The following is a 14,252-nucleotide window of genomic DNA, read 5'->3' as shown; positions in this document are numbered from 1 at the left end:
TCACCCATGCTGCACACCCATACAAAAGTGTTGATACAACTATACTCTCATACATTCTCCTTTTTGCTTCCACAGACAAGGTTCTTTGTCTCCACAGACTCCTAGGTGCACCACTCGCCCTTTTCCCCTCATCAATTCTGTGATTCACCTCATCCTTCATAGACCCATCTGCTGACAAATCCACTCCATATATCTGAATACATTCACCTCCTCCATACTCTCTCCCTCCAATCTGATATCCGGCCTTTCGTCACCTAATCTTTTTGTTATCCTCATAACCTTACTCTTTCCTATATTCACTTTTAATTTTCTTCTTTTACATACCCTACCAAATTCATCCACCAATCTCTGCAACTTCTTTTCAGAATCTCCCAAAAGCACTGTGTCATCAGCAAAGAGCAACTGTGACAACTCCCACTTTGTGTTTGAGTCTTTATCTTCTAACTCCACACCTCTTGCCAGGACCCTAGCATTCACTTTTCTTACAACCCCATCTATAAATATATTGAACAACCATGATGACATCACACATCCTTGTCTAAGGCCTACTTTTCCTGGGAAATAATCTCTCTCTCTCCTACATACTCTAACCTGAGCCTCACTATCCTCGTAAAAACTCTTCACTGCTTTCAGTAACCTACCTCCTATACCATACACCTGCAACATCTGCCACATTGCCCCCCTATCCACCCTGTCATATGCCTTTTCTAAATCCATAAATGCCACAAAAAGCTCTTTACCCTTATCTAAATACTGTTCACCTATACGTTTCACTGTAAACACTTTGTCTACACGCCACCTACCTTTCCTAAAGCCTCCTTGTTCATCTGCTATCCTACTCTACATCTTACTCTTAATTCTTTCAATAATGACTCTACCATATACTCAACAGACTACACTCTTTTATGTATAAAGGAACTCAACAGACTTACCCTCTCCCCTATAATTTTTGCACTCTACAACAGTTTAGAAGCATATACCCCATATCCCTGCCAATTTATGCAAAGGAACTATGAAAATATGCTCTCTGCCAATCCCTAGGTACATTCTTCCATTCCCTCTAACATGCTCATGCACGCTTGCTGGAAGTCCAAGCCCCTCGCCCACAAAACCTCCTTTACCCCCTCTTTCCAACCCTTTCGAGGACGACCCCCTACCCCTCCTTCCTTCCCCTATAGATTTATATGCTTTCCATGTCATTCTACTTTGATCCATTCTCTCTAAATGACCAAACCACCTCAACAACCCCTCTTCTGCCTCTTCCATACATTTATTAACCCTTTCAGGGTCCAAGGCCCAAATCTGAAGTGGTGCCCCAGTGTCCAAGAATTTTCAAAAAAAAAAAAATATTTTTTCTTATGAAATCGTAGAGAATCTTTTTGTGAAGGTAATAAAACAAAAAGTACGAAATTTGGTGGAAAATTGACGAAATTATGCTCTCGCGAATTTTGATGTGTCAGCGATATTTACGAATCGGCGATTTTGCCGACTTTGACTCCCATTTTAGGCCAATTACATTATTCCAATCAACCAAATTCTTAGCTATTTCACTAGTATTACTTCTATTCTATCGATTGAGCACAAGAAATCGCCAAGTCAACTGTTTCAACTACAAAATAAAGTGATTGGAAATTGTTAATTTGGCCAATTTAACACAAAGTTCAAAATATTCCAATAGAAGATTTACTGTTATGCAATACAGTAATAATTGTATAAATATCATCACCATATTTGTGAATGTATATTAGACCCACCAGCTGACGTGTATTAGATGTGTGAGGTCGTTTGTTTACTCTTGAATATCGGCAAAAATTTAACATTTCCGCTACTTTGAGCTCAGTTTCAAGCCATTTCCAGTGCTAAAACCAATCAAAATCATCTCTATTTCTGTAATATGTCTTCCATTCTATCAAATGAGACCAAGAAATCGCAAATACAACTATAAAAAACATACGAAAAAACACTGCAAAGTCGCTGTTTTAATCGAAAAATCATGATTTCAGTTTTTTTCTCTCATTATACACAGTGTGCTGCAGGATCTGTTTTATGTGGTGCACACATACCACATAGATGTATTCTCTCATATCTAGGCCCAAATGTACCACTCACAGTTTATCAGAGTGAGCTGAGCTCATGGCATAGATCTACGGTTTGGACCCTGAACGTAAAGCCGTAGATCTACGGGACGGACCCTGAAAGGGTTAAATAATAGCACCAACCACTCCAAAACTATATCCCCTCCTGCTTTTAACATTTCTATCTTTATCCCATCAATCCCAGCTGCCTTACCCCCTTTCAATCTACCTACTTCCTCACGAATCTCCCCCACACTCACAACTGGCTCTTCCTCACTCCTACAAGATGTTATTACTCCTTGCCCTATGCACGAAATCACAGCCTCCCTATCTTCATTAACATTTAACAATTCCTCAAAATATTCTCTCTATCTTCCCAATACCTCTAACTCTTCATTTAATAAAACTGTATTCGTTTATTCCACAGAAGTAAATAATTTAATGAATATGCATTGTGACAGTGTCTTACTGCAGTATTTTCTAATATTTAACCAAGTTTGCTTAAAATTAAATACCTGTAGGGATTTCCGATTTTGTAATTTACATTTTCTGAAACTAGTTTTGTAAAAAAAAGTTGACTCATTTATCCATACATGATATTTTTGTATTAGTTGTGACATCTTTATTTTCATACATTTCATTTTTTTAACTTAACCAAAGTGCCAGTTTTTCCTCTCTGCTGTAAAGTATTTTATTAAAAATGTATTTAACATATAAGTAACTGTTTGCATCATATCTTCAGCCATGACAAAAACCTACATTAATTGACAAGTAGAAATGCCTCATCCTGGGTATATACTGTGTTAACTCACTATATGTACAGAATACACCACCATTTATCTTAGACCATTATCAGTAAGAGACAGACTTTGGCCTAGTAGCATTAATTATCACCCTCCAAACACTTCTATATATACAAGAAAGAGAAAAAAAAGAATTTAATATAGAGTTAAATTCTTTCCAGTTACATTTTTTGCAATTTTTTTTTACTGGTATGACTGTGTATTAAATGTATAATAGTCATTGGTGGCATATTAGCTCAGTTTTCTCTGGATGGAATGCCATTTCCATTTTCTCTGGAAGGAATAGGTTGTGTACTGCATCAAATACCAGTTTCCCCTGGACCTTATTAAGTAAATTTATTTAGTAACTTAAGTTTTTATTTAGGATTTGGTTGCAAACAATGATATCTACAATGTAACGTGTCAAAAATTTTATTATTTTATGTGAAATATTTTTTCTTAAATTTCTTGTTTGGCATCTTTATAGGTCCTTAGCACACAACCCTTTTTTTTTCCCAGTGTTCTTGAATTTGCTGAACATGATTTTGTGTAACACACTTTCAGGAATGTAACTACTGCGTTATTCAAGGGTCTGCTTTACAAATAAATGGTGCTTCAAGGGGTCTTAGATAAGATTTGTTTGGATTTTTAACCTGGAGGGTTAGACACTCAGGATAACCTAATAGTCAGTGAGTCATTGTGGACACTCTTATTTCCATTGGGGCCCTTTAATCTTGTACCCCTAGGATGTGACCCACAACAGTCAGTTAACACCCTGGTACCTACTTACTGCTAGATGTACAGGGACAGCAGGTGTAAGGAAACATGCCAAACATTTTCACCCATGCCAAGGATTGAACCACAGACACTCAGTGTGAGGCAATTGCATTGCCAACTAAGCCATGGGATACCTTAAAAAATGAATGCCAACTGTATTTGGTGTTCCCAGGCAGTCACCCATCCAAGTACTAATCAAACCCAACATTGCATAACTTGGCTAATTGGATGAGAAGCTGGGCATTCAACATGGTATGGAGTTTGGCTGTGTATCTAGGAGCCTTCTGGCTACCCAGCAGTGCAGTATGCTAGCTGCTTTGAGTTCAGTGGCAATATTAATATAATTATAGCACACTAAGATTGAAGGAAAAGACATTTGATCAGGTATCCTTGTACTTAATGCACTTTTTTCAACATTTGAAAGTATGTAAAAAGACATAGATCTTCTTTTCTTTTTTTACATTTGAAAACGTGTAAAAAAACTTTGATCTACTTTTGGAGCACCATACATGTGAACATAAATTTGTTTGGACAGTTTAAGGGTTAAGTAGATACTTTGGAGTTAGTCAGCAGTTGTGGCTCTCATTCTAGGGAAGAGGATATAAGAACCACAATGGAAATAAGCCACACTGCTCAAATTCTCTTAGGTTATTGACTTTCTAAGGCTAGTAATTAAAAAAAGTTTTCTTTGCTCTTCTCTAATTCCCTAGGTGTTTGTCAGTTAATCATTAAATTAATCAGTCATTCTTAATAAATGTATGTTCTTGACTTTAGTGAATGAAAAAATTTGGCATTTCCACTAATTTTTGGCACTTCCCAAAACTGTTGCTGATGCATAAGTATAAAGGATCTGCATATTTAAGAAGACTGCATTGATATTGTTAGGCTTAGGACATGGATATACTAGTGTTGACTGCATTATACTGCAAGTCCTTCCTTTGTCTCTCCATCTCTTTTCTATTTCCTGCTGTTTTTTCCCCCTTCCTCCAGATTTTGCCAGTTTGTAATTACATATATTATTTGTTGTATCTCATGAATGTATTATATATTTCTAACAGCTCCATGAGGATTCAAATACTGGGATGTACCAGTTTGGCATGACTGTCACGCATGCTTGTCTTATTGCACAATCATTGCATATTGCCATTGAAACCAAATCATGGGTGAGTTTACTAATATTTTTATGAATGTATGCATACTAATTTATCTCAGTTTATATTCTGTTGTAATCTTTGCAAATTGCTGCTAAAACTAAATTAAATGCATGTTAGATTAGCATACAATTTTGGCTATAAAGTTTTAATAAGAATTTAGTTTTTCCATGTGTGATGCACTTTAACCTTTCCAGACTGTGATTCTTGTGTTTGGATTAGTATTGTCCTTCATAATGTTCTATGGTTTTGGTGTTCTGTACACCATGACTTGTGTTGCCTGCTTAGGGGAACCTAGCCAGTATGGCGAGTTGGCGTATGCTCTGAGATCTCCCTTGCATTGGCTAACTATTATCCTTACTGCTACACTTGCAGTCCTGCCAAGGTAAGGAACCCACATTTTTTATTTTATTGGTAAATGTTACTGTATTTACAAAATATTCACTAACTGGTGTTTTGTATGTGGAGAGAAATTATAATTTGATAAAGATGTACATTTTACATTGGAAATTGATAAATTATAACAGAGAACCAAGTAAGAATGTTAAAAGTGAATCCAAGAACTGGAGCATAGGAATTTTTCTAAAAATTAAGCAGTACCATTACTAAATTAAGGTTAAAAATATTTTTAATTGTTATATTACAATGAAAAAATACATGTTTACAGCACTGTACAAGGACTTAATTTAGTGAGATACTTAAGGATGCAGTAGTAGTTAACTCTGATAATACAGTATTTATATACTATACAGAAAAATGAACACGCCTTTTAATTACTTTTTAGCATTGCTATATATTTATTTATTAAAGAGCATTATTCACGGTATTAAAAGTAGTTTCTCTTAAGGTTTGTAGTTCGTGCTGTTATCTGTTCTATGAGTCCTGATGACATAACACAAGCCTTAATAGACAATAAAGGATCTCAACAGAAAGACTTCATGGTTTCCTGGTCACGATCAACTTCAGATTCATCTGTATATAGGTATGTGTTCTCCCCTTGAATTTGCTTGTAATTTCAGATCCTTTACATCACAATCATTTACTTATATGAATGATTATAGAGCTTTATATTTGTTAGTCACAATGTCTTTTGACCCTTTCACTGTCGAGACCCCTGCTCACAAACTGCTCTCAGTATCGAAGAATTTTCAAAAAAAAAAAAAAATTCTTATGAAATGATAGAGAATCTTTTCCTGATGGTAATGAAACCAAAAGTATGAAATTTGATGGAAAACATACAGAATTACGCTCTCACAAAGTTAGTGGTCTCGGCGATATTTACGCATTGGCGATTTTGCCCACTTTGAGCCCTATTTTCGGACAGTTTCGTTGTTCCAATCAACCAAACTCATAGCTGTTTCACTAGAACTCCATTTGTTCTATCGACTGAGTACATGAAACCGCCCATTTATATATTTCAACTACCCAATAGTGATCAGAAATTGGTAATTTGGCAAATTCAAATTTCATGCACAATTCAAGTAAGGCCAGTTTCAAAATAGGGTCCAGAATTAACAATACAAACATTCCTAGCACTAAAATAACATTTTCTCTGTTCATTAGTCCACATCTCCAGGCCCCCTCTTATATTACGCTTGCTTTCCATTTTGAATTTTTATGCACACAAAAAATAGAAGATTTACTGTTATGCAGACTAATGGATTATTGTAAAAAATTGTATAAATAATATCAGTGCATTTGTGAAAGCATATTAGACCCACAGTTGACATGTATTGGAAGCGTAGCATGATTTGTTTACTCTTGAACATCGGCAAAAATTGAACATTTCCACTATTTTGAGCTCAATTTCAAGGTACTTTTAGTCCATAAACCATTCAATATCATCTCTATTTTTGTAATATATCTTCCATTCTGTCATATGAGACCACGAAAACGAGAATACGATCATAAATACCATACGAAAGTACACCGCAGAGTCTGTATTTTAAACCAAAAATATGGAGGTTTTTTCCTTGTTATGCACTGCATGCTGCAGGATTTTTTTTTTATACTGTGCACACTGACCACTCAGACCCATTCTCTCGTATGTAGGTCTACCAGCTTTCTCCCGCTAGATTTGAAGCCGCTAGAATTTTGGTGTAGTACTATGGCACCAGCACTGACTTGCAAGCCTCAGCACTACAGCACCGACAGTGAAAGGGTTTAATCTTGAGTTTTTTTCCATAAAATTGGATGATTAGACTATAAATTATGTATTCCACACTGATAGGGTCAGCAGGAAGGGTGGTGGAGTAGTGATTATATCAGAGACAATTTAAATTGTTGTTAGACAAGATATAAAATTAGAAGCGTCAACCATTGAATCTGTTTGGTTACAGCTTCTCGAGGGCCGTGAAAAACTAATCTTGGGTGTGATTTACAGGCCCCCAAACCTTGACAGGGAGTGCAGTAAACTTCTATGGGGTGAAATTTGTAAGGCATCTACATATGAAACTGTTGTGCTATTGGGAGATTTTAACTTAAGACAAATTGACTGGAGCAATTTGACAGGAAATTTAAAGTCAAATGACTTTCTTGATATGATTCAGGATTATTTTTTGAAACAGTTTGTGACAGAACCAACTAGAGGAAATAACCTGCTTGACTTGGTTCTTGCCAGCAGGGAATCGCTAATTAATAATCTTGAGGTTAATGTTGAGCTTGGGGAAAGTGATCACAAATTAAAACATCTCATTGGTCAGAAGAGGAGAGGGGCAGTTAAGATATAGTATTCAGTTAAAGAGAGAAATAAAAAAAGAAATAAGAAAAGCAAAAAGAGATTATGAGGTTAAAGTTGCAAGAGAATCAAAGACTAACCCAAAAGGATTCTTTCAGGTATACAGAAGTAAGATTAAGGACAAGATAGGCCTACTCAAAAGTTACTTGAGTCAGCTCACCAACAGTGATAAGGAAATGTGTAGAATTTTTAACACTTACTTCCTCTCAGTTTTTACACAGGAAGATACTACCGATATTCCAGAAATAATAAATTATGTAGAACAAGATGATGATAAACTATGCACAATTAGGGTCACAAGTGACATGGTCCTTAGACAAATAAATAAGTTAAAACCTAACAAATCTCCAGGCCCTGATGAACTGTACACAAGGATTCTAAAGGAATGTAAAGAGGAGCTTAGCAAACCTATGGCTAATCTTTTCAACATATCACTACAAACTGGCATAGTACCAGATGAGTGGAAAATGGCAAATGTGATACCTATTTTCAAAGCAGGTGACAGGTCCTTAGCTTCGAACTCTAGACCAGTAAGCCTAACCTCCATAGTGGGAAAATTTATGTAATCAATAATTGCCGAGGCAATTCGTAGCCATCTTGAAAAGCATAAATTGATTAACAAATCTCAGCATGGTTTCACAAAAGGTCATTCCTGCCTTACGTATTTATTAGCTTTTTTCACTAAAGTATTTGAGGAGGTAGATCATGGTAATGATCAAAGACTATTGAGGAAAATTAAGGCACATGGAATGGGAGAGATTTTTTCCTGGATAGAGGCATGGTTGGCAAATAGGCAGCAGAGGGTTTGCATAAATGGGGAGAAATCAGAATGGGGAAGTGTCACGAGTGGTGTTCCATAGGAGTCAGTGTTGGGCCCCATGCTGTTCACAATCTGCTTAAACAGCAAAGATGAGGGAATAAATAGCAATATAAGCAAGTGTGCCAATGACGCCAAAATAGGCCGACAAATTCATTCTGACGAGGACAGTAGAGCACTCCAGGAAGATTTAAATAGATTGATGCAGTGGTGAGAGAAAGTGGCATATGCAGTTTAATATAGATAAATGCAAAGTTCTAAACCATGCCACATATACTCTAGATAACTTAGATCTTAATATTATTGTTTGCAAAAAGGATTTGGGAGTTCTTGTTAGCAGTAATCTAAAACCAAGACAATAGTGCATAAGTGTTTGCAATAAAGTGAACAGAAGCCTTGGCTTCATATCAAGAACCATAAATAATAGGAGTCCTCAGGTTGTTCTTCAGCTCTATATATCTTTGGTTAGGCCTCATCTAGACTATGCTGCACAGTTTTGGTCACCGTATTGCAGAATGGATATAAATGCTTTGGAAAACGTACAAAGGAGGATGACAAAGTAGATCCCATGTGTCAGAAGTCTTTCCTATGAGGATAGACTGAGGACCCTGAATCTGCACTCTCTAGAAAGGCATAGAATTAGGGGGGATATTATTGAGGTGTATAAATGGAAAACTGGAATAAATAAAGGGGATGTAAATAGCGTGCTAAAAATATCTAGCCAAGACAGGATTCGCAGCAGTGGTTTTAAGGTGGAAAAATTCACATTCAGGAAGGATATAGGAAAGCACTGGTTTGGTAATAGAGTTGTGCATGAATGGAACAAACTCCCAAGTACCATTATAGAAGCTTAAACATTATGTAGTTTTAAAAATAGGTTAGATAAATACACGAGTGGGTGTGAGTTAGACCTGACTGGCTTGTGCTATTAGATCAGATGCTGTTATATCAGTGCTATTAGATCAGTGAATGTGATCTGACCTGACTAGGTTGGGGCATTGGCTTGGGCAGGTGGGGGACTTGGACCTGCCTCGCATGGGCCAGTAGGCCTGCTGCAGTGTTCCTTCTTTCTTATGTTCTATGTTCTTATGTATTTATATAGGAGATGTTTGATAATCTTAAGTAAGGTGGAAAAAGTTTTTTAGATGATAAAAGAACCTGAATCATTATTATTTTAGACACCAGAAAAATGTAATTTAACCCTTAAACTGTCCAAACGTAGATCTATGATCACGTGCGTAATGCTCCAAACGTAGATATACATTTTTTTTTACATGCTTTCAAATGGAGAAAATAAAGGTCGGAGCGTTATGCACGTGAACGTAGGTCTATGTTTGGACAGGTAAGGGTTAATAATAAAATAATAGGAAGAGGAAGCAAGTGTTAAGTGTGACAGAAACAGTTTCCAAATTGTTAGGAAAATTTTGAGGGTATATAGCCACTAGCAGAGATGTGCTAGTACCATTTATGCATCGGCACTGATCTCCACACAGTCTACTTAAAGCAAATGCATACTTGTATACCAAGAAGTATAATTTTTCTGTATTGCATAAGAGCTAGATAATGTAGACAGAAATAGTTATTGCATTTTTTCTAATGTGAGATGGCCAGCATGTTGAAAAGATCTGTTAATATGCATTATGGCTGTAGGATGTATTTGGGTTATTTTTTTCTCCTTACACATAAGTGTTCATGCCAAACATTGCTTATTAGAGCAGCCTAGACCATATTTTCTTCTCAAATTTAAATTATAAATAAATACCTCTTGAATTTTAATTCAGCCTTTTCCTCCCAGGCTTTCCTCCAATGCTATTTCTGTTTTAATTTGTCTAAACTGCATGAACTTTGCTATACCAACCAAACTAAGTTTATCATGTATTAACTGCTTCCTAGCCACAAAATAAATATTATGCACAGCCTAGATCTACCACATGTGATAACTTAAAATCCCCTGGGGACTCATATGGGCAACCTGTCATGGTTTAGTTAAATCATTATTATTAGTGGTCAGCTTATTATAGCTAATAACTAATTACGAAGATATGGTGGTGGTAAATGGCATGGGGAGACAGTGAATAAATTTTATGTCAGGCACAGAGGGCACTGTATGTATATACAGTTTCTGCTTTTGGTTTGAAATTTGATCCAGGCAGGCCTGAATCATATTGAATCCTGCAGAAGAAAACAAAAAGGCACAATACCTTGACTGGAACAGTACACAAGTAACCCGCATATAGGAGAAAGAAATTTATGGCAATGTTTTGATCCAACTTGGGCATTTAACTAGTCACACACTAACATACGAAGATAAGGGAGCCAGAGTATATATGAGAGGAGGACAGGGATGAGACAAAGAGAGGAGGAACAAAGAAGTGGAGATAGTAGTGGTAGAGGTAATGTTGGTAATGGAAGTAGTGGTGGTGGTGGTGGAAGTAGGAGTAGAGGAGTAGTTTTAGTGGCACAAGAGACAGAAAGTGGAGTGAAGCAAGGCAATAGTAGTAGTAGTAGTAGTAGATGAAGTTTAAGGGCAAGAAAAAGTAGCACTGCAGGAGAGCAAATGGCCCACGAGGGTGGGACCAAAAACACGTTAGTGTGTGACTGGTTACAGTCCAAGGCAGACCGAAATGTCGTCATAAGTTTTTTCTCCTATGTACGGATTATTTGTGTATGAATCGTACAGTCTTGACGGGGCTCTTTCTTTTACAACATGCAAAATTGCTTCTCTTATTTAAGTAGTTTTTCTGAATAGGAAGTTGGAATTTAAGATGTTAACATTATTCTAAATAAAGCTCAAGATAATTTTATGTGATCATTATTATTTTCAAAAAATATTTCCTAATAACATATTGATCTACATATTGTATATATTTTCATATATTTGTTTACTGTTAATGATACTGAGCAACAAAAAGCGTTTGATTATGCATGTAGCTTCTTAGGTTTTGCTTTTGGATTTTTATTTTTTGGGTGGAGCAACTGACTCAACTCTTAACACCCTCCTTGCCACAGGCGCTGAGATGGTGACATCTAATGTATTTCTTCAGTCATTTGGAAGACAATGCTAATTCACACGTGTTTTAATCCCATGAACATTGAGAAGATTGAAAGTTCATGTATATTGGTGATAATGTAAATTCTCCTCCTCAAGGGATTAACAAAGGTTGGATTTTTAAAGTACGATAGTGCTGTATGCAACTGTCTAAGTCTTATTAATGTTTTGCCATGAATTATGAATGTTCACAAGCACTCAGCTATATACAAGCACTCATGGATTAACATTGTTTTCCATGGCCACCAATGAATTCTTCTCTGGCCATGAAGGACTTAAAACCAGGTTTGTTGCATGCTTCTTTCTCTTAGAAAATTACATTGACAGTATCTTTGCACATACACCATATTGTTTATATGCACCTGTTATACAGTGTATTTTGGCAATTTTTGTATCTTGGTTTTCATACAGATGTTAAAAATGCACACTATTTTCATAATATTCATATTTACTTAATCCTCACTACTTTACACATTTTGCACTTTTATTTCTTGCTTGCAGTGGGCTTATGGTTTAAAAAGCTTAGGGAAGGTAAACTTACTTTTACTAAGTGGTTTTTACATATTCCTACAGCCATGTACCATTGTGAATTTTCCTTTGCCAGTTTTATTTGGTTAATTAAAATAATTAATATTGCGGCATTGGAGATATTTTGTTTGAGAGTGACGTGTGTGAATATTATACAGAGAATTTAGAGCGTAGAAATTAAAAGTTGGTGTGGGGTCACCAAGGGTATAATGCAGACCTGAGGAGGGGTTGTTGAAGTGCTTTTGGCTTGTAGAGATGATGCAGAGAGGGAGCATGCTGAAGAGGGTGTATAAATGTAGTGGAAAGTAATAGGGGTAATTCTAGGAATGGTTGGAGGGAGGGGGGGGTAAAGGAGACTTTTAAGTTTTAGGAGCTTGAGCATCCAACACGTTTGTGTGAATGTGAAGTAGGAGTTAAAGGAGGCAAGTGTTTTTTTTAATGAATATTCTGTTGGAGTGTGAACAAGGCAACATTCACGAAGGGATTCAGGGGAAACTTGTTGACTAGACTTGAGTTTTCGAAATGTGAAGAGCGATGCTTGCACTTTAAAGGAGGGCTGGGAATGTTGCAGCCAGATGATTTTCAGAATTAATGTCAGCATATTCCTGGCAAGAGCTAAGACCTGACCCCTGCAATGACATGTAGACAAGTACAGAGATTAAATGAATGTAGGTGTCTTTCCTCTTTTTGGGAAAGACATCTACATACATATACATACGTACACAGTTTTAACCCTTATACATACGTATACAGTTTTAACCCTTTCAGGGTCCACAGGCCCTCTTAGAGACTTGTTCTCAGGGTCCCCCAAATTTCAAAAAAAAAAAAAAAAAAAAAAAAATATATAAATATAAATATATATATATATATATATATATATATATATATATATATATATATATATATATATATATATATATATATATATATATATATATATATATATATATATATATATATATATATGAAAGATTGATATATATGGATATATATATATATATATATATGAATCATATATATATATATATATATATTCTTATGAAAAGATAGAGAATCTTTTCCCGATCATAATGACATCAAAAGTATGAAATTTGATGGAAAACTTACAGAATTATGCTCTCGCAAAGTTAGCGGTCTTGACGATGTTCACGCATTGACAATTTTGCCCACTTTGAGCCCTATTTTCAGCCAATTCCAGTGTACTAGTTGACAAAAATCATACCTATTTTGCTAGAACTCCATTTTTTCTATAGAATGAGTACAAGAAACCACCCATTTACCAATTTCAACTATCCAATACAGTGGTCACAATTTAGCAATTTTGTCAATTTCACACAAATTTCAAAAGATGCTAATTTCCAAATAGGGTCCAGAATAAACAAGACAAACATTCCTGGCACTAAAATAACATTTTTTCTGTTCATTACTCATGTCCCCATGCTCCTCTTACATTCTTTTGCTTTCCATTTTGAATTTTTATTCACAAAAAATAGACGATTTACTGTTATGCAGACTACTGCGTTAGTGTAGAAATGGTATAAATAATATCGGCGCACTTGTGAAAGAATATTAGACGCACCAGTTGACGTGTATTGGACACTTAGTATGATTTGTTTACTTTTGAACTTCGGTAAAAATTGAACATTTCTGCTACTTTGAGCTCAGTTTCATTGTAAAACCAGTCAAAATCGTCTCAATTTCTGTAATATGTCTTCCATTCTATCAAATGAGACCAGGAAAACTAGAATACAACAATAAATACCATAAGAAAATACAGTGCAAAGTCGCTGTTTTAATCCAAAAACACGGTTAAAGTTTTTTTTTTTTTTTCTCATTACGCACTGTGTGCTGCAGAATTTTTTTTATACTACGCACACTGACCACATAGACCCATTCTTTCATATGTAGGCCTTCCAGCTTTCTCTCACTAGATATGAAGGCGCTAGAATTTATGAGTACTAGTACATCAAGGACCTTGGGACGTAAGCCGTACTAGTAGAGCCGAAACCCTGAAAGGGTTAAGTAAGAGATGCTGATAAGTCTTGGTGTTCACCCCACAACTAAAAACACTAACCATCTAAAAAATATTAGACATGACATGGTCATACACATAAGCAGTGATTACAGATAGGGTTATAATTTATATTATGCAGGGTTTGTACAGGTAGGTTTGTATTGAAACTGATACCTGCAAAACTCCTAGTATGTGTAGCATTTTAGACTAGACCCAGGTTAAAATTGTTTGTTAAAGAACAGATACGCATACTGTACCATGATAAAAATTACCGGTCTGTTAAGATGCTCTACCTATATTTTCTTTTGCTGTGTTCTGATAA

The 14,252-nt window shown here is 35.8% G+C and overlaps 1 protein-coding gene across 2 annotated transcripts in view; it reads left to right on the top strand.

Moving 5' to 3' along the window:
- LOC128695093 (phospholipid-transporting ATPase VD) overlaps positions 1 to 14,252 on the top strand; it is a gene marked incomplete at its 5' end in the record, with an annotated part of 81,919 nt that overhangs the window by 49,373 nt on the left and 18,294 nt on the right. Inside the window, 4 exon segments of one of the 2 annotated variants that reach the window (XR_011392815.1) lie at positions 4,693 to 4,797; positions 4,983 to 5,170; positions 5,633 to 5,767; positions 11,349 to 11,673. Coding sequence is in view for 1 of the 2 variants with exons in the window: in XM_070091427.1 (XP_069947528.1) it covers positions 4,693 to 4,797; positions 4,983 to 5,170; positions 5,633 to 5,767 (428 nt within the window). 2 annotated transcript variants of the gene reach the window in all.

The sequence above is a fragment of the Cherax quadricarinatus genome, chromosome 35 (assembly GCF_038502225.1).
Source record: "Cherax quadricarinatus isolate ZL_2023a chromosome 35, ASM3850222v1, whole genome shotgun sequence".
Lineage (NCBI taxonomy): Eukaryota > Metazoa > Arthropoda > Malacostraca > Decapoda > Parastacidae > Cherax > Cherax quadricarinatus.
The sequence above is the reverse complement of the archived record's forward strand: the minus strand, read 5'-3'. Positions and strand labels throughout refer to the sequence as shown.